General features: G+C 37.2%; 1 protein-coding gene across 1 annotated transcript in view; it reads right to left on the bottom strand.

The window, feature by feature from the left end:
- Positions 1-1483: 1483 nt before the first annotated feature.
- Positions 1484-24051, bottom strand: part of Cysltr1 (cysteinyl leukotriene receptor 1) — a 31948-nt gene continuing 9380 nt past the window's right edge. Inside the window, exons 2-3 of the mRNA XM_070039071.1 lie at positions 8506-8576; positions 1484-2712 (exon numbers count right to left, since the gene is read on the bottom strand). Of these exons, the coding sequence (XP_069895172.1) occupies positions 1663-2685 (1023 nt within the window). The 5' untranslated portion in view covers positions 2686-2712; positions 8506-8576 and the 3' untranslated portion in view covers positions 1484-1662. The remainder of the gene's footprint in view (positions 2713-8505; positions 8577-24051) is intronic.

The following is a 24051-nucleotide window of genomic DNA, read 5'->3' as shown; positions in this document are numbered from 1 at the left end:
TGATAGGTCCCAGTTATCATTCTCTTTATGTTTTGTGATTTTTTTCCCCACTGCTAGAAAGGAGCTGGGAATAATGTACTGATTCAGATAGAACTTCTTTCATAGTTTTTCTTTTTTCTTTACTATTAGAATTTTTTGGGGGGGGGTCCGGTTGTGGGGCCTGAACTCTGTGCCTGGGCGCTGTCCCTCAGCTCTTCAGCTCAAGGCTAGCGCTCTACCACTGAGCCCTAGAATTTATTTCTTCTGTGATAATGTGCCCAAAGCTAGGAACAGACTGGCCCTCAGCAAAAGCTTGACATAATATATTTTAGTCATTACCAAGTTTTTTTTTTATTATTTTAAGAACAAAGTTTTCACCATAATCTAAAATGACTATAAACACATCTTTGCTACTCTTGTCAACAGACTAATAAAAAGTACAAAGAATGAAACAATAATACAGATTATAATAAATTTTCACTCATAAATGCATATCATAGAGCAACAATTTATGGTTGCATGCCTGTATATAAATACATGAGCTTCTTAAACAAATTGTAATATGGATATTCAATAAGTTTTTCAGAGATTCTTTGCAGTAAATTTTGATTCTAGTAATAGGAATGTAGAATAGTAGACTCTCTCCAGATAAATTTTTACTTCTTTTCATACATGGGATCCATTGATTTTGGCTTCTTAGGAAGGATTATATGTCAGGTAGGGAGACAATTCCTTATAGGAATTTCAATGAGCAACAAAAACACTATTCTTTTGAGGTCCAGAGGCAGGGACAAGAAAATTGGAGATACAATGGCTTTTGATCAAGCTGACCTTCCACAGTTTCCAGATTGTACATTGCATGGAGATTTTATGGCTATTTGGCTGTACAATCACTTGTACATTCTCTCCTGGAAGAAATGGCCTTGCTTCCCCTTAGCTAGTCAGTACTACAAAGGAAGAGGCTGACAGTACATTTTATGTAGCTCTGGGTCATCTCTGCTTCTCATCTGATGGCATGCATGCAAAGGAATATGCTAAGATGATTGAGAACTACTTGCTAATTTTAATGTTAGATTTAAAGGTCTATTTCTTAGCCTTTGTACAGCTTTTATTGGAGAAGGAAAACCTTGACCTCATATTTGGTTTCACAGAACAAAACCACAAATATTTTCCACCTTCTGGAGAACAAACAACCATTTATAATTTAGTTCATATTTGTGAAATGAACATTTAACTTAAAATATGTTTCATAATGGGATACAAGGTTGCTCATATCTCATAATGGGATTCATAAATGAAATACATTTATAGGTATATGAAGTTATGTATTTATAAATTATTAGAATTTTTTTCTTTTTTAATTGTGAAAATACTGTACAGAGGAGTTACAATTATATGGGCAAGATAATGAGTACATTTCTTATCAAGCATTGTTGCCTCCTCCTTTGTTTCCCCTTATCATCCCTTCCCATCCCCCCCTTCCCCGCCTACCCCATCTCTCCCCTTCCTCCTGTCAAAGTTGTAAAGTTTGTTTTTTGACATAAAGTCTTGTACATCTCATTGTTGCAATGGGCCCACCTATATCCCTATTTAAACAGAAAATTTTATTTTTCTTACAGAAGATGTGGGGAAATATTTTTGGGGAAATTCTATTCATTGGTTTATACTGCAAATGGGTTTAAACTACTCTTTGTATATTTCCTCTCCTTTTTCTGGCAAGGAGGCCTTCTTTTTGGGCATATATGTCATACTGGACAAAGAGTGCTTTCTAAATGTAGAAAGCCTTCTCCTAAAGTTTCCCCCCGAAAAGAAATACAGGAGAGGGTCAAAGCAACAATTTGATGCAGCTAGAGACAAGGTAATAACCACTGACTTCTGCATTTTAAGGACTGATTCACAGGGTTTGGTTTCATTGTGTAAAAAATGCAGATGAATGGTCCGTTGAATATGATAGGGCATGAAGCTTATTAGAAAGGCAGCTGTCACAACTATAATCATTCCTATTGCCTTTTTACGACTTGGAAGATTTTTCTTCATTGAATTTTTTAGTAAGGTCAAAATGATCATTGTGTAACATACAATTATAATGATAAAAGGGATGATGAAACCAATGAGTAATGACACATAATGTAAGATCAGAACATGTTTTTTAGCCTGATTGTCCTGAGGAGGCTCAAAACATTTGGTATTGTTTTTCTCATCTTTGTAAGTTTTGGACATTAAAAATGGAGAACTAGTTATAATCACAAAAATCCAAATGCCAACACACACCAACTTGGCTTTTTTCTGGGTAACCAAACTAATATTCTGGACAGGGAAAACAATTGCTACACATCGGAAAAAGCTCATGGCTGTCATAAAGAAAATGCTACAGTACAGATTGACATACAAGGCATAGGTGCTGAGACGACACAAAATATCACCGAAGAGCCAAATGCCTTTGTGGACATAATAGACCACACGGAGAGGCAGTGTGCACACACACAGTAGATCTGCTACAGCTAAATTAATCATGTATATTTGGAAGGCTGATTTCTCATGATATGTTTTTATGAGGACATAAAGCACAAAGCTATTGCCGAAGAAACCCACAACAGAGATCATAGAGTATAAGGTGGAGTATACTTGGTTGCGGAATTCATCAATAGTTTCCTGGCATATGTTCTCACTGACAGAAGATCCTGTCAAATTTCCAACTACATTCATGTTTTCCTAGGAAGATCTTATCAGTGCCTAGAACGTAAAGAAAAAAAACTCGTCAGATTTTATTAGACCTTAAATTATAAAAGTATTAATATTTCATTCCATATTGTTACTATGTGTACTTTCTCACCACTGCACCTTGCCTCTGGGAGGAACATTCAAATCTTATAGGCATTTATTAATATTTCCCCCCTCTTCTCCCCTCCCCTCACCTCTTGTTTTTGAATCTTTTGAATTAACAAACAATTTTAGTGTGAGGGGGTTTCATCATGGTATTTCCATACTTTGAAAAACTTTACCCCTCCACCATATTCCTAGTCCTTCCCTCCTTTTTACCCTATTTTTTATTGTTTATTTTTGTGCTGTCCTGGGGCTTGAATTCAGGGCCTGGGTGCTGTCCCTGAACGTTTGTGCTTAAGTCTAACACTCTACCGTTTGAGCCACAGATCCACTTCTGGCCTTTTGGTGCTTAATTGGAGATAAGAGTCTCATGGTCTTTCCTGTCCTGTCCAGGCTGGCTTTGAACCGTTATCCTCAGATCTCAGTATCCTGAGTGTCTAGAATCCTAGCTATTGGTGACCAGTTTTACCCTATTTTAAAATTACAAACTACTTTAAGATACAAATATCATATATATGAATGTATACATGGTTTCCTCTTTTCAGAACCACAGAACACCATGGCTGAAGTGATCTAGTAATTTTAATGATGAGAAAAATATCCAGAAAAGTAATATAAGTTTAAACAGTCTATACCACAATTTAAGGCTCTGAATAAGATGTGGAATCACTGTTGGAATATACTTACTTGTTGCATGAAGAAATTTTTGTAGTTGTTTATCTTTGCTCTCATTCTAGACTTGTTCTCAAGGATTTCATATTTACCCATATACATTTTTTTTAATTTAAAACATATTTTGAGCTGGGCGCTGGTGGCTCACACCTGTAATTCTACCTACTCAGGAGGCTGAGATCCTGGTTCCAAGCCAGCCCAAGCAGGAAAAGCTGTGAGAATCTCATTTCCAATTAACTACCACAAAAAAAACGAAAAGAAAACCAGAAGTGGAACTGAGACTCAAGTGATAGAGTGCTCACCTTGAGCACAAAGACTCAGGGGCAGCACCAAGGTCCTGACTAATAAAAGAAGTGTCATTATTTTATTTATTTATTTATTTATTTATTTATTTATTTATTTGTCAGTCGTGGGGCTTGAACTCTGGGCTTGGGCGCTGTCTCTGTGCTCTTCAGCTCAAGGCGAGCACTCTTCTGCTTGAGCCACAGCAGCACTTCCGGTTTTCTAGCGGTTTATTGGAGATAAGAGTCTCACCAACTTTCCTGCCTGGGCTGGCTTTGAACCACGATCCTCAGATTTCAGCCTCCTGAGTAGCTAGGATTACAGGCGTGAGCCACAGGCGCCTGGCTAAGAAGTGTCATTATTTATCATCAAGAACTGTTGGTATAAAATTTAAAAAAGTCAAAGATTGGTTCTGAGGTCATAAAGAAAAATGAGACCACCATGCCTATTCTTTGCATTATAGTATTTGCTTTCTAGTTACATGCCTCTTTTATCAGTGGTTCTTGGAACTTAGATGCACTTGTGGGAGGAAAGGAAACTACCTCCAATTAATCTAGTCTTTTTCATCAATCCTGTTTGAGGTGTTTCCTCAAACTGGACTGTATTATTTTGTGAGGCACTAGATGGTGCTCTTGAGATTTTCTTGGTAGAAGAATTCTTTTAGGTCATTTTGTACTAGCAAATATTAGTGATACATTGTGATAGTTTCATATGTACACCTAGTACATTTTGGACACATCTCTCCCACCATATTCCTAAGGTTTTTGATATAACTTCTCTTCCCTTTGCTTTATTGAGTATAACTGACAAACAAATGTTGCATATATTTGATATATATGTTCAATGTAATAACATGATGATCTGACATAGAATATATAATGAAATTATTATCACAACCATTTCATACGCACACACATATGTTGTGAAATCACCACCATCATCAAATTATTAACATATTCTTGGGGCTGGGAAGGTGGCTCAGTGGTAGAGCGCTTGCCTTGCATGCATGAGGCCCTGGGTTCGATTCCTCAACGCCACATAAGCAGAAAAAAAAAGCCGGAAGTGTTTTAGATAGGGTCTAACTATATAGCCGATACTGGCTATATAGTTAGACCCTATCTATAACATAGCAAAGCAATGCAAAGCAAAGCCAAGCCAAGCCCGAGCAATACAAAGCAATGCAATGCAAAGCAAAGCAAGCAAGTCAGGACAAGGCAAGATAGGCAAATACCTACATTAATCACCTCCTATTCTTACTTGTGTGTGTGTGTGTGTGTGTGTGTGTGTGTGTGTGTGTGTGTGTGTGTGTGTGTGTGTGTGTGTGTGTGTGTGTGGTGAGATGCTTATGGTCTACTCTCTTAGCCCAGAGCTGGTGGCTCATGCCTGTAATCCTAGCAACTCAGGAGGCTGAGATGGTTTGAAGCCAGCTGAGCAGAAAAGCCTGAGACACTCTTACCTTCAGTTAACCACCAAAAAGTCAGAAGTGAAGGTATGTCTTAAGTGGTAGAGTGCTAGCCTTGAGCAAAAAAGCTAAGGGACAGCATTAAGGTCCTGAGTTCAAGACCCAGTAGTACTCTACTAGTAGCTTAAGGGCAAGTGGCAGTTAAAACACATGAATTAAAAGGAAGACACTGCTGTTAGAATTCAGCCCACTAAAGAGCATCCTGTGTCTTTTGATGGAAGTTCCTTCAAATCAGGGGAATTCAAAGTATCTGAAGTTTCTTGACTTGTCTGCAGTGAAGCAGAAGAAAATACTGACAAAGATCCCATCCAAATAGTCAAACTAAAAGAGGATATCATTCCAAATCAGGAAACTACTGGTTAGACTGTGACTAACGGAAGTCATGTATGTTCTTGTAGAGAAATGAAACCTACTGTCAGTATTCAAAAACTTGACATCCATTCAAATGAGTCAGATATGTTATAAAAGAAATCAGGACAGGAAAGCTAAGGACAGAGGGCAGTACTGATAACTAATGTACTGATAACTAATGTTATTTGTATAGCGTTATTTTTTTCTTTTTTATTTCTGTTGGTTGTGGGACTTGAACCTGTCAGGGCCTGACTCAGTTCCTGAGCTCTTTTTCTCAAGGCTAGTGCTCTACCATTTTGAGCCACAGCACCACTTCTGATTTTGAGTGGTTAATTGGAGATAAGACTCTCATGGGGACTTTTCTGCCCAAGCTGGCTTCAAACTGCAATCCTCAGATCTCAGCCTCCTGAGTAGGTAGGATTACAAGCATGAGCTACAGCGTCTGGCTTATTTTATTTATTTTTTTAAGTTAATGTACTTTATTGTTATTCCTCTTTTTTTTTTTTTTTTGTTGGTAATGGAACTCAGCCCAGGCGCTGTCCCTGAGCTCTTCAGCTCAAGGCTAGCACTCTGCCAATTGAGCCACAACACCACTTCCGGTTTTCTGGTGGTTAATTGGAGATAAGAGTTTCACAGACTTTCCTCCCCGGACTGGCTTTGAATAGCAATCCTCAGATCTCAACTTCCTGAGTAGGTAGGATTGCAGGTGTGAGCCACCAGCGCCCAGCAGTTGTTATTATAAAGGTGATATACAGAGGGATTACAATCACATGAGTCAGGTAATGAGTAGATTTCCTTTCATATAGTTTGTTTTAAACAAGACACCATTAAATGTACTGTAACTGTGAGACATTATTATTATTTAATTAATCATTAATTAACCTGGCCATAAAGAAAAAATAAAATACTCCATGACATTTGTCATGTAGAGCTTTTAAAAAATCACTATTAAAATCTTGAGAAATAGAATTAATACTTCAGTTAAAGATTTGAGGTAAACTTCAAATTTCTGTCACTCAGTTGAACTAGACAGAATTCTTTGTGTGATCAGTGTGTTTCTTCATACCACTGTGCAGATGTAGTAGTACTTTTCATTTGTAGATAGCTTTTTGTATATTATTATTGTAAATCACATTCTGCCACCAGTATAAACTATCAAATAATACAGTTATATTTAGAAGTTTTTAAACAAAATGATCATTTTTAAAACTTCTTTCATTTTTTTAAATAAAGAACTTTTTGAACTAAAACTAAAAACTCTGTCATAGTTTATCAGTTTTTTATTAGCACCCATTAGTAGTGTAAGCTGAGTTCATTGTGGTCATTCCACACATGACTGCAGTGTATTTTGAGTTCCACAATTTTAACATGAAAAGTTCATGCAAAATGATTTTAAGGTTATGTTCTCAAAGTTGACACATTATATCAGTACTTTGCTCTGCTTTGTAAATTTCCCACATGTGATTTTTTTTTGGTTAGTGTAAGAAATTAAAGCAGATTCTTTAGTATTTTCCTAAAGCTACAGATTTTTCTTTTTTCCATTGCTTCTGGTTGGATATGGTTATTATGAGTTCATTAAATATAATGGAAATGTAAATAAAGAATTTACTATATTAAAATAATATTGAGTGTATAAATAAATGAATAATAGATAAGTTTATCATTTGAAGTCATTATTTGAAATCACAGAGTTATTTTCTCATTCCAATAGAGTTAAAACTTTTCCAGTATTCACTAGATTCTATTTTGAAAATGAACTATGCAACTTATTGGTGGGGATGGGAGGGAAAAACTGGAGGAGAATGAGAGAAGGGTTGACATTGTCCAAAAAGAAATGTATTCATAGCCATGCAATGGTGATTCATGCCTGGTAACCCTTGCTATGCAAGAGGCTGAAATCTGAGGATCGTGGTTTGAAGCTAGCCCAGGCAGTAAAGTCTGTGAGACTCATCTTCAATTAACTGCCAGAAAACTGGAAGTGGCACTGTGACTCAAAGTGCTAGAGCACTAGCCTTGAGTGACAAAGCTCAGGGACAGTGTCTAGGTCCAAAGTTCAATCCTCATAACTGACCCCCCCCCCAAAAGAGAAAGAAGTACTCATCTGACTTATGTAACTGTAACCCCTCTGTACATCACATTTATAATAACAATAAAAATAAAAAATTAAAAAAATCTTTACAGCATCAGAGCCTAAAATGACTGTGTAAGTTAAGTTGCTTCCTAAAGTATTAAGCAAGGCACTAAACCATAAGGCTAAGGGTTAAAAAATACCCATATTACTGACATATATGGATTGTTTGTTAAAAATAAATATGAAATTATCAGATATTTGAATAAAAGATGTCGAATAAAACTGACAAAAAGAAAAATGAACAGAGAAACAGATGATCTTTAGTACCATTAATAAACTTTGGAGCCCTTGTATAGACCCTGTAAATTTTAGTATTTAGGTTCAATTGTTTATATATAAATCAAATCAATGATTTGTATTAGGCCACAAAAGAAGACTGTAAAAGTTTAAAACAAGCAGTTAACTCTAGAATGGTTAAGATCATTTAGTGCAAGCCAGTCTGATGGCTTTCCAGGGGTGAGCAGCATTTAATTCATTTTTCTACTGATTTATTGTGATTCACCAATCCTGTAACTCTCCCTAGATGGGCACAGAGAGTTCCTTTGGAAACCTAAGATTTCTAAGGACCCATTCCTTCTTCCAAACAGCTCATAGGTGTAGAGGAGAGAAGATGATGAGGAGTTCAGAAATGTGGAGAAGTTACAATGCAGTATAGCAAGAGTCGTCTTAGCACAAAATGAGACAATAATTGATTAATGAAAGCAAGCTATAAACATAAACATACCAATTTTATTTTAGTACATTTACTTTGTTAAGATAATTACAAGTTTAAAAAGCAAGGTTCATTTAGAAAATGGAGCCATACCTCTTTCTGGCACTGCAGTTCCTTCTTGGAGTAGTTAGTGCTTCTTGTTATAATGTCAGAGGATGCCCAAGCTGAAATCATAAGATTGAAAAGAAAGTTAATGTTCATTTTTAGAAGCAGTCCAAAAGGGTCATGGGAATGTAGCAGCCCTAAGTATAGATTCAAATTGTGTGATGGGACATCAAAGCTTTACTGAAAGATTTAGGGCTTGCCATTGAATTCCATTACTCCTTTTTTTTCCTTCCATCCTTTTTTTTACATCCCCAGGGGGAGGACTTGGAACCCAGACCCTGACTAGTCACAGATGTTTGCTGCCATGTGTGTACAATATTTATATCTAGTGATGAACAGAGTGTTATATTCCTGTCTAGGAAATGATATTTTCTCTTATAAACATTAATTATAAAGTTCAAAGGGGAAAATAATTTAGAAATTTCTATCAAGACATAGTTCTCTAAAAGTAGGATTTAGAACATTAAAGATATCAAGTATATCTTTCTGGGTTTGTTTAGGGACAGTTTAGGGAAGAATACATAAATTGTTTTCTAGTTTTGGGATTGTTCAAGGGACTTTTTTTCCTTACAAACTTATGATGGTATTTGGCTTATATACTTTCACAGGTCAACTGTTGTGTAATCTTCATAGGAATTTTAAGGAGTATATGTCTCTTCTCTTCAATTAAATTGCATCAGATAATCTACCAAAGTACAGTAAATCTCTAAGAAATGAATAGGGAAGGGCCTTCGTCAACAGTACTACTGGAATCTTTTTCTTCTGAGCTTTTGCTGTCTATGGCAGCTTTCATTCTTGTCAGCAAGTTTCCAAGAGAGACTGGTCACTTTCCTTTATCTGTGGTCCCAGCACCAACAAAATAAACACTTTCCTGCAATTTGTTCATAGTATATAGTAACAGGAGAACTGTAGGAACTCTACTGAGTAACAAGGAAATAAAAAAGAAAACAAAATAAATGCAAAAATATAAAACAATATAGTTTTAAAAGTAGAAAACTAGGACCACAGCTTTGATATTGCACCTGGAGTCTATCCCATACCCAGACAATCATTTTCAAAGCTTCTCCAACTTCTTTCTCCTTAAGTTGTCCCCATTTTTCCAGGTAAAAAGTGGGTAGTGCGGGATACAGGTAGAGAACAGTCAGAGTTGGCGATTATAATTTAATCAGCTGTTCTCAGATCTCTATATATTACCAAATGTATACTGACTGAAAATGGAATGCATAAAAACACCTTTCTGATCCTAAAATATAATTTCACTCATTTTGTAATCAATGAGTCATTTCAGGACCACAGTGTAGTAGGTTTTTAGTCCCCACATTTGAGATCTCAAGACAATTTCAATCTATAGTTGTTTTAGACTTTTCAGCTGTGTACATAGCAGGTATTCAATAATTTCATTCATTTTTGTTTTCCTTTTCAGTTTTCTTGGGGTAATCTTGTCTCTGATAGCAGATTCTGCCAATATTGGATGCTACCATTCATATTTAGATAAGTAGGTGGATGAGGTGAAGTGACAAAGTAACAGTATGATCATGTGATTTTTATTAGTGCACATTAATTATACAATGATTGTATAAGTCTATACATGCCTATAATGCACTGTGATCAAATTTACACCCTCTATTCTTCTCTTTTCCCTCCCCCTTCTCTCTCTAGTTTTGGGCTTGAACTCAGGACCTGGGTGCTGTCCTTCAAGCCTCAAGCTTAGTGCTTGAGCCACAGCTTCTGGCTGTTTGGTGGTTAATTGGAGATAAGAATCTCATGGACTTTCCTGCTCAGACAGGCTTTGAACTGCTATGCTCAGATCTCAGTCTCCTGAGTAGCTAGGATTACAAGAGTGAGCCATTGTGCCTGGATCCCTCCTTTCCTTTTTTTTTTTTTTGGTTGATCATGGGGCCTGAACTCTGGGCCTTGGCGCTGTCCCTCAGCTCTTCAGCTCAAGGCTAGTGCTCTACCACTTAAACCACAGAGCCACTCTGGCTTTTTCTGTTTATATGCAAGGCAAGCACTCTACCACTGAGCCACCTTCCCAGCCCCCACTCCTTTGCTTTTATATAGTTGTTAGTAGGTTCTTTTTAAAAAATTTTATTTTATTTTAATTTTTATCTTCAAGTAGTTGCACAAAGTTCCCATTCTACAAAACAGTATATGAGTACAAAGTGTTTGACAACGTTGTCACCCATCTCTCTGTTAGTAAGTTCTATTTTGCTCTTTTCCTACAACATATAGTTTACTTTAATCATATTCACCCCCTCATCATCCTGTCCTTGCTTGTCTTCCCACCTTCTAATTCCTCATGAGCAGGCTTCTTTTTGTATCCACATCATATTACTATTTTTTAATTTAAAAATAGGCCTAGATTCTACACATAAAATAAAATCTATTGATTTTTTGGGGGGTCTGGTCGTGGGGCCTGAACTCTGGGCCTGGGCGCTGTCCCTCAGCTCCAGCTCAAGGCTAGCGCTCTTCCACTTGAGCCACAGCACCACTTCCGGCTTTTTTCTTTTTGCTTATGTGGTGCTGAGGAATCGAACCCAGGGCCTCATGCATGCAAGGCAAGCGCTCTACCACTGAGCCAACTTCCCAGCCCCAATCTATTGATATTTTTATTTTAATTGTGTAATACAGGAGTTACTCAGATTATGTTCAGTTCAACTCAATCCAAGTCAATAAATATTTATAGAACTATTCTTTTTTATTATATATATTTAATTTTATTGTCAAGGTGAAGGGGTTACAGTTACATACATAAGGTAATGAGTACATTTATTGTTGAACTTGTTACTCCCTCCCTCATTTTTCTCCCACTTTTTTTCCCACTTTCTCCCTAAGTTGTACAGTTCATTTCCAACATATTGTCTTGTGAGTATTGCTGTTGTATTGGTTCCCCCTTTGTCCTTTGTCTCACCAGTTTGTTGTTCCCTTCCTTAATTCAGATAAATGTATATACAATACCCAGGGTATATCAAAATCAAATAAAGTTTCAACAGGGGATAATCCATAGGGGGAAAATACAAAAGAAGCAAGAAATCACATAGTGTAATAAAAACAACAACAACAAAGAAAAACCTCTTGTGTCCATGTCTTGGAGTTCATTTCACTTAGCATCACCTTATATGGCTACATAGCTATTGAGCTATTCTGCTCATCTGCTAGGATTATCCCAAACATATACTAATTATTACAAATGAGGGAAACCATGGGACCTATGCTTCTTTGGTTCTGGCTTACTTCACTTAATATGATTTTTTCCAAGTCTTTTCACTTCCTAACAAAGGGGTCAGTGCCATTCTTTCTGATGGAAGGGGAGATTTCCACCATATATATCTCACATTCATCTATTGAGGGCAGAGCTACACTTATTAGGAAGAGGATACTTTCTCTTCATCCCTTTAACCTCTACTGAACCTGTTAAATGATTAAGCTCTAGTGAACAAGGTAGTAATTATAATACAAGTTCCCAATTCATATCCAAACAACTCTATTTAATTTCTGCAATAGAATTTTATACAAACAAGAATCAATACCAGGTTGGTTCCATATCTTAGCTATGATAAATAATGCTGCAGTAAGCATAGTTGTGCTGGTAGCTTTAGTATACCCTTGTTTATGATTGTTTGGGTAAATGCCCAAAGTGGGATTGCTGGGTCATAGGGCAGCTCTATGTGGAGTCTTTTGAGGAACCTCCACATTGCTTTCTAAAGTGGTTGAACAAGCTTACACTCCCACCAACGATGCAGTAGGGTTCCCTTTTGGTCATATCCCCTCCAGCATCTGTTGATTATAGTCATTCTAATTGGGGTGAGGTGGGATCTCAATGATGTCTTGATTTTAATTTCTTTTATGGGTAGTGAACTTAGGAAATGGAAAGACTTGGAAAAAATTATATTAAGTGAACTAAGCCAGGCCCAAAGAAACATAGGTCCCATGGTTTCACTTATTTACAATAACTAGTATAAATCTAGGACAAGCAGAAAAGGTAAAAAACTATGTACATATGGCCATATAAGATGATGTTAAGAGAAATGAACCCCAAGATAGGACACAACTGGTTTTTGTTTTCTTGCTATTGTTTTTAAGATATGTATGATGTACTATGTGATTTTTTTTGTTTCTTTTGTATGTTCTTCCCCCATGGTATAACCCCTGTTTTCACTGTATTTGATTCTGGTTTTCACTGTATTTAATTCCAATGTCCTGCATCTTGTAATACATTTTTATAATTTAGGGAGGGGAAGGGAAATAACAAAATGCTGAGATAAGCATACAGGTTGACCCATTGTAACAATGAGATGTTCAAGACACTATGTTGAAAATGAACTTTACAACTTGGCGGGGGAGGGAGGAGTTGGGGTGGGAAGGGATGGTAGGGAAAAAACAAAAGCAAGCTGTAACAATGCTCGATAGGAAATGTACTCATTACCTTGCTCATGTAACTGTAACCCCTCTGTACAGTATCTTTACAATAAAAAATATAAAAAAGAATAATATCAATTCTATACTTTTGTGCTACGTATGGCTCAGATAGAACTAGTGATCCACAAATGTCTCTATGTAGCCTCTATGCTAGTATCTTCTACTAAGTGAAATGGTAGTAACCTTTTTGGTGGCAGTCCTGGGGCTTGAACTCAGGGCCTGAGTTCTTTCTTTTAACTTTTTGGTTCAAGGCTGGCACTTTACCATTTGAATCACAGCTCTAATTCTGGCTTTTTGGTAGTTAATTGGAGGTAAGCGTCTCACATATTTTTCCTGCTTGGGCTAGTTTTGTACTGTGATCTTCAGATCTTAGCCTCCCTTGGTAGCTAGGATTACAGGCATGAGCCACTGTCACTTGGCTCTTTGTTTTGTTTTTACTCAAATAAAAAGTCAGTCTAAGTCATTCTTGAGTCTCTCAGTCTAAACTCATATTTCTCCCATTTGAAGTGCTGCAGCATTTTGTTTTTTAATTCTTTTTTTATTAGTACTTATTAATTATACCAAGAGATTTCCATACTTGCTATTTCCATACATGCTTATAATGCATTTTGATCAAATTCATTACCTCTATTACTCTTTCGCATCTTCCTCCCTCCATCATTTTATTTTCACACATATGTATGAAGTACTCTGATCATATTTATACCTTCTCATTTCACCTACTCCTAATGCCCTCTCCCTTTTGTTTGTATATTTCTTGCTAGTTTTTATTTTCTATTTGTCATAGTTATTGCTGTGGTTCTTCAGGTTCAGTAAAACAGAAGTACAATGAGAAATTCTTAATATTTTGTATCTGCTCTGTACATAATACAGTATTGACTGGGAATGATGCCAAGGGGAGAAAGAGGAATGAATGCTGGTGTGGGAGGAGGAGGAGGAGGTAAAATTCAGTCAATTCATTGTATGTACCACAAAATTACTGGTGGCTCATTCCAGTAATCCTAGCTACTTAGGATCTAAGGATTGTGGTTCAAAACCAGCCCAGGCAGGACAGTCCATGAGACGCTTATCTCCAATTAACCACCAGAAAACTGGATGTGGCACTGTGGCTCAAAGTGGTAAAGTGCTAGCCTTGAGTGAAAGAGCACTGGGACAGTGCCTAGGCCCCGAATTCAAGTCCTATGATAGAAAAAAGAGAAAAGGGAAGGGGTGGGTTTAATGGGGGGGTGAGACCTTGAAAGGGGTGACACTGATCAAAATGCATTGTATTCATAAACTGCTTTGTTAACTGGCACCTCCTTTGTACAACTTTTTATTTTTTGTTTTTTTAAATATATTTTTATTGTAAAGATGCTGTACAGAGGAGTTACAGTTGCATGAGCATGTATAACTTCTTAAAGATAATATTTTTTTAAAAAAAGAACTAAAAGAATATTGGCTGACTTGAGGTAATCCATTTTCTACATTTCATTTCACTAATGTCAAAACAAGAGAGAAACCTTGCATGGAGAAAGACAATGGGCTTAGTGGAAGGTCTGTAGAACTGACAGAAGATGTGGGTCGTACCTCAGCTGTGGTAGATGACTGAAAAACCTTTGGGGGGAATCACTTCCTCTATAAGATCCCTTCACCTATTTGCAATACACCAAGGTTATACCATATGATCTCAAGAGTCCTAGTTTACCATTTTGTAAATCTATAAAGGTCAGGGTACTTTCCTTTCTTCTTAAGAACAAGTAATATAAGTGCTCTACAGCTTCAGCAAAGAACAGACCTAAGTTTCCTGCAACCCCGACTTAAGACTACTGATTGTTCCTCTGGTAAACATCTAAAGGAAAAGCTGGATTCCTTTGTGAATATATAAGTTGTACTCAAGATACGATGTACCACAATAGTTCTAGATTTGATAGTGGTTTCTAAGCCAAGGACTAATCATAATGACTTAAATTTGCTCTAATTGCTAGGACTTAAGTTCTTCTCCCTGGCCCTTCCCCATTTTTTGCAATTATGGCATCTCTGGATTTGACAATAGCAGCACCATTCTTCAGGTGTTTTTTTCTTTGTACATTTTTTATTGTAAAAATGCTGTATAGAGGGGTTACAGTTACATGAGCAAGGTAATGAGTACATATCCTACTGAGCATTGTTGCCTTCTCCTTTGTTTTCCCCCTACCATCCCTTCCCTCCCACCTCCACAACTACCCCCCTTCAAGTCTTTTAAGAGAGAAATTTCTGAAATTATCTTTGTAGTTCTGTCTCTCTCTGTCTCTCTGTCTCTGTCTCCCTGTGTCTCTTTGTCTCTGTCCCTCTGTCTCTGTCTCTGTCTCTCATATGCTGAGCCTAAGGCTTAAATTCAGTGCCTGGGAGCTGTCCCTGATGGTTTTTTTTTTTTCAAGGCTAGCACTCTACCATGTGAGCCACAGCTCCACTTCTGGCTTTTTGGTATTTAATTGCAGATAAGATTCTCAAAGAGGGGCTGGGAAGGTGGCTCAGTGGTAGTGCTTGCCTTGCATGACTGAGGCCCTGAGTTCAATTCCTCAGCACCACATAAGCAAAAAGAAAAAAGCCGGAAGTGGCATTGTGGCTCAAGTGGTAGAGCGCTAGCCTTGAGCTGAAGAGTTGAGGGACAGTGCCCAAGCCCAGAGTTCAGGCCCCACGACTGGACCCAAAAAAAAAAAAAGGATTCTCAGAGATTTTCCTGCCTGAGCTGGCTTTAAACACGATCCTCAGATCTCAGCCTCTTGAGTAGCTAGGATTACAGGCAAGAGCCACTGGTGCCTGGCTTTGAGGTTTAATTATAAATAGAATAAAAAAAGATGAGCCTGCTGAAGCTCATCTAAGTTACTCCCATCCTACTAATTTAATTAATTCAAAAAATCTACTAGGATTCAGCTAAAATGTAAAGGATATTGCTGGAAACTGAGTTTTAAGTTTTAACTATTTTATCTTAGGAATTATATCTTTTGCTATGAAGAAGCTTTTAAGCTTGATGTAATCCCATTTGTTAATTCTCTGTCCTGTTTGCTGAGGCCCAGGAATTCTACTGAGGAAGTTCCTGCCTATGCAAATAAGTTCTTATGTTTCTTCTAGTCCTTCCTGTTGAAGTTTCAATATGTCAGGTCTTACACAGATGTCTTTGACCCACTTTGAGTTGATATTAGTACCAGGTGAGAGATAGGGATCTAGTTTCAGTCTTCAGCATGTGTATGTCCATTTTTTCCCCCAACACCAATTGCTGAAGAAGCTGTCTTTTCCAACATGTATTGTTGCCTCCTTTGTGAAAAATTAAATGGCTGTAAGTATGTAGTTCATTTCTGGGTATTCTAGTCTATTACATTAGTCTTCAGGTCTACTTTGTGTGAGTACCAAGCTGTTTTTGTTACTATAGCTCTCTAATAAATTTTGAAATCTGGAATTGTGATACTTCCAGCATTGCTTTTTTTGCTCAGAATTGCTTTGGCAATTCAGGGCTTTTTGTGGTTCTTTATGGATTTTTGGTAACTCTATAGCTAGAAAAGGTAGTTACAAATTGCTTTCAAGATCAGTTTATACTATATAATAAGTCTTAAGAAATTAAGTTGTATTTGTAAAGAGAAGAGTTCATTAGTTTGGTTAAAAAGTTTAAATTTCATAATGAAATAGAAAAACATGGTATAGTTATATAGCTTACTACTTCATATCAATTACATATAACCACTCAAAAATATTTTCTAAGTGTCTATCATATTTATGTACTTTGCTTATTCATAACTAAGGCTTCTTAGGATAAGGAAAATGTCTCACTCTCTTCATGCTCCCAGTGCTTGGCACACTGTGAAACATCAATAGGTGTTTCTGACTGGCCTTGAATCATGCTTGAATCATGCTGGCAAGAATCATGCTTGAGGATACCTGATTCTTGTTGATCTGGGGGTGGTATAGCCATAGGATTTTGGCCATTACCTACCACCGTGTGATTAATATCTTTGAAAAAAATCATATTAAGTGAAATAAGCCAGACCCAAAGAAATATAGGTCTCATGGTTTCCCTTATTTGCAATAATTAGTATACCTCTAGAATCTTATCAGATGAGCAGAAAAGCTCAAAAGCTATGTACATGTGACCATACAAGATGATGCTAAATGAAATGAACCCCAAGATATGGACACAAGAGGTTTTTCTTTGTCATCGTTTTTAATATACTATGTGAGTTTTTTTTTGTTTCTTTTGTATGTTCTTTCTCCTATGGTATATTCTCTTTTCACTGTATTTGATTTTGGTATCCTGGATCTTGTATATACATTTATCTAATTTGGGAAAGGGAAGGGGAATAACAAAAATACTGAAGCAAGGACTCAGGATGATCCATTGCAACAACTATACAAGACACTAATGTTGGAAATGAACTTTACAACTTCGGGGGGGGGGGACGAGTGGGGGTGTGGGGGAGGGAAGGGATAGTAGGAGAATAACAAAGGAGGGGGTAATAACGTTCAACAAGAAATGTACTCATTACCTTACTCATGTAACTGTAACCCCTCTGTACAATATCTTTACAATAAAATAATAAATAAAATAAGGTTAAAAAAAGCAAAAAAGGGGAATTATACAGTTGTCACCAACTAGTATGTAGGGGTTAGAACGCTGAATAACTTTGAAATTTTAAATGTGGTGTAGGGTATATAGCTAAGGTGAATACAAAGCAAGTTGATACAGTTTGTTAGAGCCTAGCCAAGAAATTTGCTGTTTAGTTGCAAGTGAAGCTTAAAAAAATAGAGCTGGATTCAGTGTGAAGAGCAAGCTACAACTTGTTTATGAGTCAGGAATGGGCTTAGTTACAATAAATACCATATTGTCCACACCTTCACTCTCCTTAGAAGCTCCTGATTGCTATAGAGAAGAATGTAAATCTTGGTCCACTGTACTTTTCTAAATTATTTCTCAAGCTCTCTTCTTTTAGTGTGGATCTATTTGTGTTATATCAAATTTCCTTCTTTAAGGTGTAGTTTGGTAGGAAAATTCTACAAGTGCTACCTAGGTACCATTTAGAATGAAAAATAACAAGACAAAGAGGAACATACTAGTGTCATGGTGTTCTGGCTTTCATGCGATTCTGAGGCCAAACACAGTTGCAGAATGAGTCATATAAAATGGGATGAATACTTTATTCCCATAAATTGTAAGGTGAACCAAATCACCAAACAAAACAATGAAAAGAAAATGTGTCAGGATATTGAAAAGAATTTTTCAACAGAGCCATTCAATGAAAGGCAGATACTAAAAGTAGCTATAAAAATCTTTATAAAACAGGAGCTGGGAAGGTGGCTCAGTGGTAGAGTGCTTGCCTTGCATGCATGAGGCCCTAGGTTCAATTCCTCAGCACCACATAAGCAGAAAAAGCTGGAAGTGGTGCTGGGGCTCAAGTAGAGTGCTAGCCTTGAGCTGGAGAGCTGAGGGACAGTGGCCCTGGCCCAGAGTTCAGGCCCACAACCGACAAAACAAAAACAAAAACAAAATCTTTATAAAACATTAGTGTTGGAAGAAGACTTGAAAAAAATCTAATCTAGTCACACTCCCTTTATTAACCAGAAAGATAAAATGATTGCTTGAAACAACACACTGTATTTGTGACAGAGCCAGGATATTTAACTCAGTCCAGTGCTATTTACACTACACCACATGGTTAAGTTTCAGATTTCATATGGTCTTTCTCTAAACACTAACTCATAAGAAAATTTTTGAACATATTGTTGTACAGAGGCTGTGTAAATGTTAGAAATTAATCCACTTCTTTTCCTTATTTTCATGAGAATACTGATCACTGAATATTAACTATTAAAGCTTTCTTTTGAATTTTCTTTTCTCTTCATTTTCAACTATCCTTATTAGTTATGCTGGATTATTCCTCTTAAAGCATAGTTCTTTCCCCCGTGTCTGCAGGGACCTATTAATTAAACTTAAAGAGCTAGTCAACCCCATTCCATCCCAACTTTACAGAGTAACTTCCCCATTGTTTACTGTATGTGTACCAATTACATAACTATAGCCCTTTGACCAGCTCCATCAATCATTTAGTTTCTCTGCTATTGCTCTGGCCATGTTGCCTTATATGAAAGGCCCTTTGTTCTCCTTAGTACTGTCAGATGTAATTCAAAGCATATTCAAGACAATCTGTTACACCTTCTTCATAAAAACTGTGCTTTCCTCTGTATTACTGTGATATACTAGTTATAGTAAAAGAGGATGTGGGTCAGTAGTAAAGTGCACTTGCCTAGCATGTACAAGGCCCTGGGTTTTATTCTCATGACCATCAAACTTAATAGGTATAAATTAATTCTGTACTAGATCCTTAGAAAATAGGACATAGGCCTGCTTATGAAAGGTTTCCAGTCTACTAGAAGGAAATACAGACATATTAATTAAGTGAATATCTTTGCCCTATTACAGCTGCTGCAATGTAAGTATATAAGTAAACAGAGAAAGCTTAGAAGGTGGTACACATCCATAATCCCATCACTCTAGTACCTGAGGCAGGATTGTGAGTTTGAAAACAGCCATACACAGTGAGATCTAGTCACAAAACAACAGCATCAACATCAACAGAAAGATACAGATAATAGAAATACTAAATTGTGTGTATATGCTAGAAAAAAGGCTTTATAAAAGAGAGGAAGAAAAGGTAGCCAGAGAGAAAAGTGAATTCTAGGAGGGAGGAGAAAGTAGGGTGAATAGGGCATGGGTGTTAAATGGTCTGCTATGTTTAGGGAACCATCTAATAGTTTTATGTAGCTGAAATATAATATGATGGGTGTATGTATGTGTGTGTGTGTGTGTGTGTGTGTGTGTGTGTGTGTGATAGTTGTATGAGGTTTAAAAGTAAGAAAATTAGTTTGGAAAGAAATGTATGAACTGGGCTGGGAAGGTGGCTCAGTGGTAGAGCGCTTGCCTTGAAAGCTTGAGGCCCTGGGTTCGATTCCTCAGCACCATATAAGCAAAAAGAAAAAAAAGCCGGAAGTGGTGCTGTGGCTCAAGTGGTAGAGCGCTAGCCTTGAGCTGAAGAGCTGAGGGACAGCGCCCAGGCCTAGAGTTCAGGCCCCACAACCGGACCCAAAAAAAAAAAAAAAAAAAAAAAAAGAAATGTATGAACTAAGTCACAAAAAATCATAAAAGGTCTTACATACCATTCTAGAGAATTTGAGCCTATTCTTTAGGGAATGGCGAACTCCTCTAGGTAGTAGGGTGAATAAAGAAGACTGGAACATAGAAGAAAAAGAAAGTGCCTATGACAGCTAACTTACGAATTACTATGGCTTGGTTGAAAGTGAGGCCAATAGGTTTAACTACACTGCAGGTTACTTGAAAGTAGGGATTGCAAGTTCACATCCTCACTTTCAACTGCTTTAGTTCTCCTCCTTCCCCAGAATCCCTTTACAAATTTGAGAGATAATACTTCACATTTACAGTATGAAAAAAAATGAATAACTGGTAAGATTGTCTATAAAGAAAATTATATTGTTGACCTATGCTAGTAGAATGTGCTTTTTTTTTTGTTGGCCATGGAGCTTGAATTCAGGGCTTGGGTGCTGTCCCTGAGCCACTTTGAGCCACAGCACCACTTCTAGTTTTTGAGTAGTTAATTGGAGATAAGAGTCTCACTGGGACTTTTCTGCCTGGGCTGGCTTTGAACTGTGATCCTCAGATCTCAGCCTCAGGAGTAGCTGATTATAAGCATGAGCCACCAGCACCTGACTAAAATGCATCCTTTTCTAGTTCAAGAATAGTTGCCAGTTTGAGGCAGAGGGAAGTTTTTTCTTTTTCTGATGCTGGTACTGGGGCTTGAACTCAGGGTCTGGGCACGGTCCTTTAGATTTTTTTGTTCGGTACTGATGTTGTATCACTTGAGCCACACTTTTACTTGCAGTGTTTTGCTCATTAATTGGAGATAAGAGTCTCACAGATTTGTCTGTATGAGCCAGCTTAGAACTGTGATTCTTAGATCTCAGCCTTCTAAGCAGCTAGGTTTTTCAGGAATGAGCTACCAGTGCCCAGCTTCAGAAGGGAATTTGGAAATCCTGATCCAATCAAAATTCAGAGGAGGGTGGCAATGACTTGCTCAAAAACACCATAGTAGTAAGAAACCTGGCACTGGAATATAATTATTGTGACCTGCTGCTCACAGCTTCACTCCCAATGTTAATCTCCCTTATCAGTGGCATTGTTCAGATAGTTGAGGCATCCATCAACACAGCCAAGAATGTGAAACATCAACCTATGGTCCTTAGCCCTTTGTTTCTCTCTCTTTGTCTCTGTCTCTCTCTCTCTTTGCTATAAAGTCAATTTAATTCTGTATTAACTAATAAAATGATACAACCAGTTAGAAGGAGAATCTAAGAGAAGACATATTTAAAATTCAGAGATATTAAAATGAATGTATAAATTTCCATATACAGAACTGGAAGGGATAGGATGGGCAGAGGAAAAAATGTCCCTTTTTTTTCTTGGCATACTTGTCAACTTTAATGTGGATGACCCAAACCTCTCTCAGATACACACACACTACTCACCTGAAATTTTCTCTCATTTTCAGCTGCCACTAGGTTATTACATGCACATCATTTGGCTTTTTAAAAATTTCAACATCTTCTCCTCCCAAATGAACTTACTCAACTGACCTTTCTGGTCTTTTTTTCATTATTAATAATAGTCTTCTAGGTATGGAAGCAGAGAACTTGGTAATCGTACTTGGCTGCACTCAACCCTTATCCCTCATCAAGTTCCATTGACTCTTGCTTTGTAATACCTGGCTTTCTTTTTCTTTTCTTTTTTTTTTTTTTATCAACTTAGTTAAGGATTCTTATTTCATCATGCCTTGGCTACTTGAAGATGCTTTAAATGAATCTTTTTTTTCCCTTACATATTCAAAGAAGTGAACCTGGGATCTGAGAATGTTTACTTATACCTCAACACTCAGGTTGAAGTTATTTTCAGAAAATGTTTATGTGTGTGTGTATGTGTGTGTGTGTATTTCTATTATCTTATTTATTCCAGTGCTGCAGTTGTTCATTTTTGTAAGTATTCTTGCATGATTATCATTTAGGCAGACAGTGAGCACATTAATGGGAGCAAGTTTGTTCTTTTATATTTTATGTGTGATTTTTTTCTCCTAATTTGGACAACTGAAGTGGAGTAGCTCTGTAGTTCTAAGTGCTCTTGAGTAATAGAGTACTAACTCCCCAGGGAGAGTGTTCAAGGAGGTAGAGCAAGGAGTATTCTTTTGTCAGGAAACATGGGTATCATTGTGAAGGAATGGAAATAATTATATAGAGGGGAACTGAAATGTAGACACCTCTAGGAAGGTACAATCTAATAGAAAGAAACCTGAAAAATCATAAAGAGGGCAGATGACTGCAACTCTCTGATTTATAAATCAGTGAGAAGATGGGAAAGGGGACAGGTCAGGCATAATCCACCTGTTGAGGAAGTAAGGGAAGGCAAAGAGCTTAAAACAGGAAAGTATAAGTGACTTGGTGGAATGGAGGAGCATTCCAAAATGGCTTAGGAGCCAGGCGCTGGTGGCTTGCGCCTGTAATCCTAGCTACTCAGGAGGCTGAGATCTGAGGATCAAGGTTCAAAGCCAGCCCAGGCAGGAAAGTCCATGAGACTCTCATCTTCAATAAACCACTAGAAAACCGGAAGTGGTGCTGTGGCTCAAGAGCTAGAGTACTCTCCTTGAGCTGAAGAGAACAGGGATAGCACCCAAGCCCAGAGTTCAAGCCCCACGACCAACCAAAAAAAATGGCTTAGGTTAGAATATATATATATATATATATATATATATATATATATATATATATATATGTATATATGTATAATGGAATTCTATGCCTCCATCAGAAAGAATGACACTGCCCCATTTGTTAGGCAATGGAAAGACTTGGAAAAATTATATTAAGTGAAGTAAGCCAGGCCCAAAGAAACACAGGTTCCATGGTTTCCCTTATCTGCAATAACTAATATATATCTAGGACAAGCAGAAAAGGTCAAAAGCTATGTACATATGACCATATAAGATGATGTTAGGTGAAATGAACCCCAAGATAGGGGCACAAGAGGTTTTTTTTAATCTTTGTTGTTGTTGTTTTTAATTTACTTATAATGTACTATGTGATTTTTTTGTTTCTTTTGTATGTTCTTCCCCCATAGTATAACCCCTGTTGTCACTGTATTTGATTCTGGTGCCCTGCATCTTATATATACATTTTTATAATTTGGGGAGGGAAAGGGAAATAACAAAAAGCTGAAATAAGGATACAGGTTGACCTATTGTAACAATCAGAAGTACAAGACATTATATTGAAAACAAACTTTACAAGTTGGGGGGAGGGAGGGAGGAGTTAGGGAGGTGGGGAGGGAAGGGATAGTAGGGGAAAAACAAAGAAGGGTGTAACAATGCTTGATAGGAAATGTACTCAGTACCTTACTCATGTAACTGTAACCCCTCTGTACAGTATCTTTACAATAAAAATATATATTATAAAAAAATGAAAAAAATGATTAGGTTAGAGACCGATTGAGAATCCTGACTCAAGAATTTGTTTGACTAAAAAGCCTGTTGCACTGATAATGGGTGTTTTGAATTGAAAGCAGAAGAGATCAAAAGATTAAATCTGTATCTGGATGTAGGTTTATGATTCTATTAGGTTGAAAGCTCCCCCAAGACTTCCTTTACCTTTCTAGTAAATGCTTGCATGTACCGGATGGGTTGTGTATTGGAGGATTGCAAACAGAGGTGGGGTAATAAGACAAGGGCCAAAGCAGAAGAGGAAGTGGGGGAGGCTGGGACTCAGGGCTCAGCCTCCTGAGGCACATACATACTTCCTCCACTTCTGCTGAGCAATGACAAGATGTAGGAACCTTAGACTTTTTGACAATGCAGCTCAGTTAAACCCTATTTTATTCGGTAAAGTCCTTAAACCTTCTTTTTTCTCTATGTAGGCTATGATTCATTATTGGTAGTACAGGGGTTGTAGCTTATTTTTAGCAAGTGAAAAAATGTATTGTGCTAGTCAATATATATGTCTGAGATCAGAGAGGTTAGGAACTATGTTAAATTAATCTTTTTGTATGGTAGACAT

Source organism: Dipodomys merriami, unplaced genomic scaffold (assembly GCF_024711535.1).
Source record: "Dipodomys merriami isolate MVZ:Mamm:240054 unplaced genomic scaffold, mDipMer1.0.p SCAF_3, whole genome shotgun sequence".
Taxonomy (NCBI): domain Eukaryota; kingdom Metazoa; phylum Chordata; class Mammalia; order Rodentia; family Heteromyidae; genus Dipodomys; species Dipodomys merriami.
The sequence above is the reverse complement of the archived record's forward strand: the minus strand, read 5'-3'. Positions and strand labels throughout refer to the sequence as shown.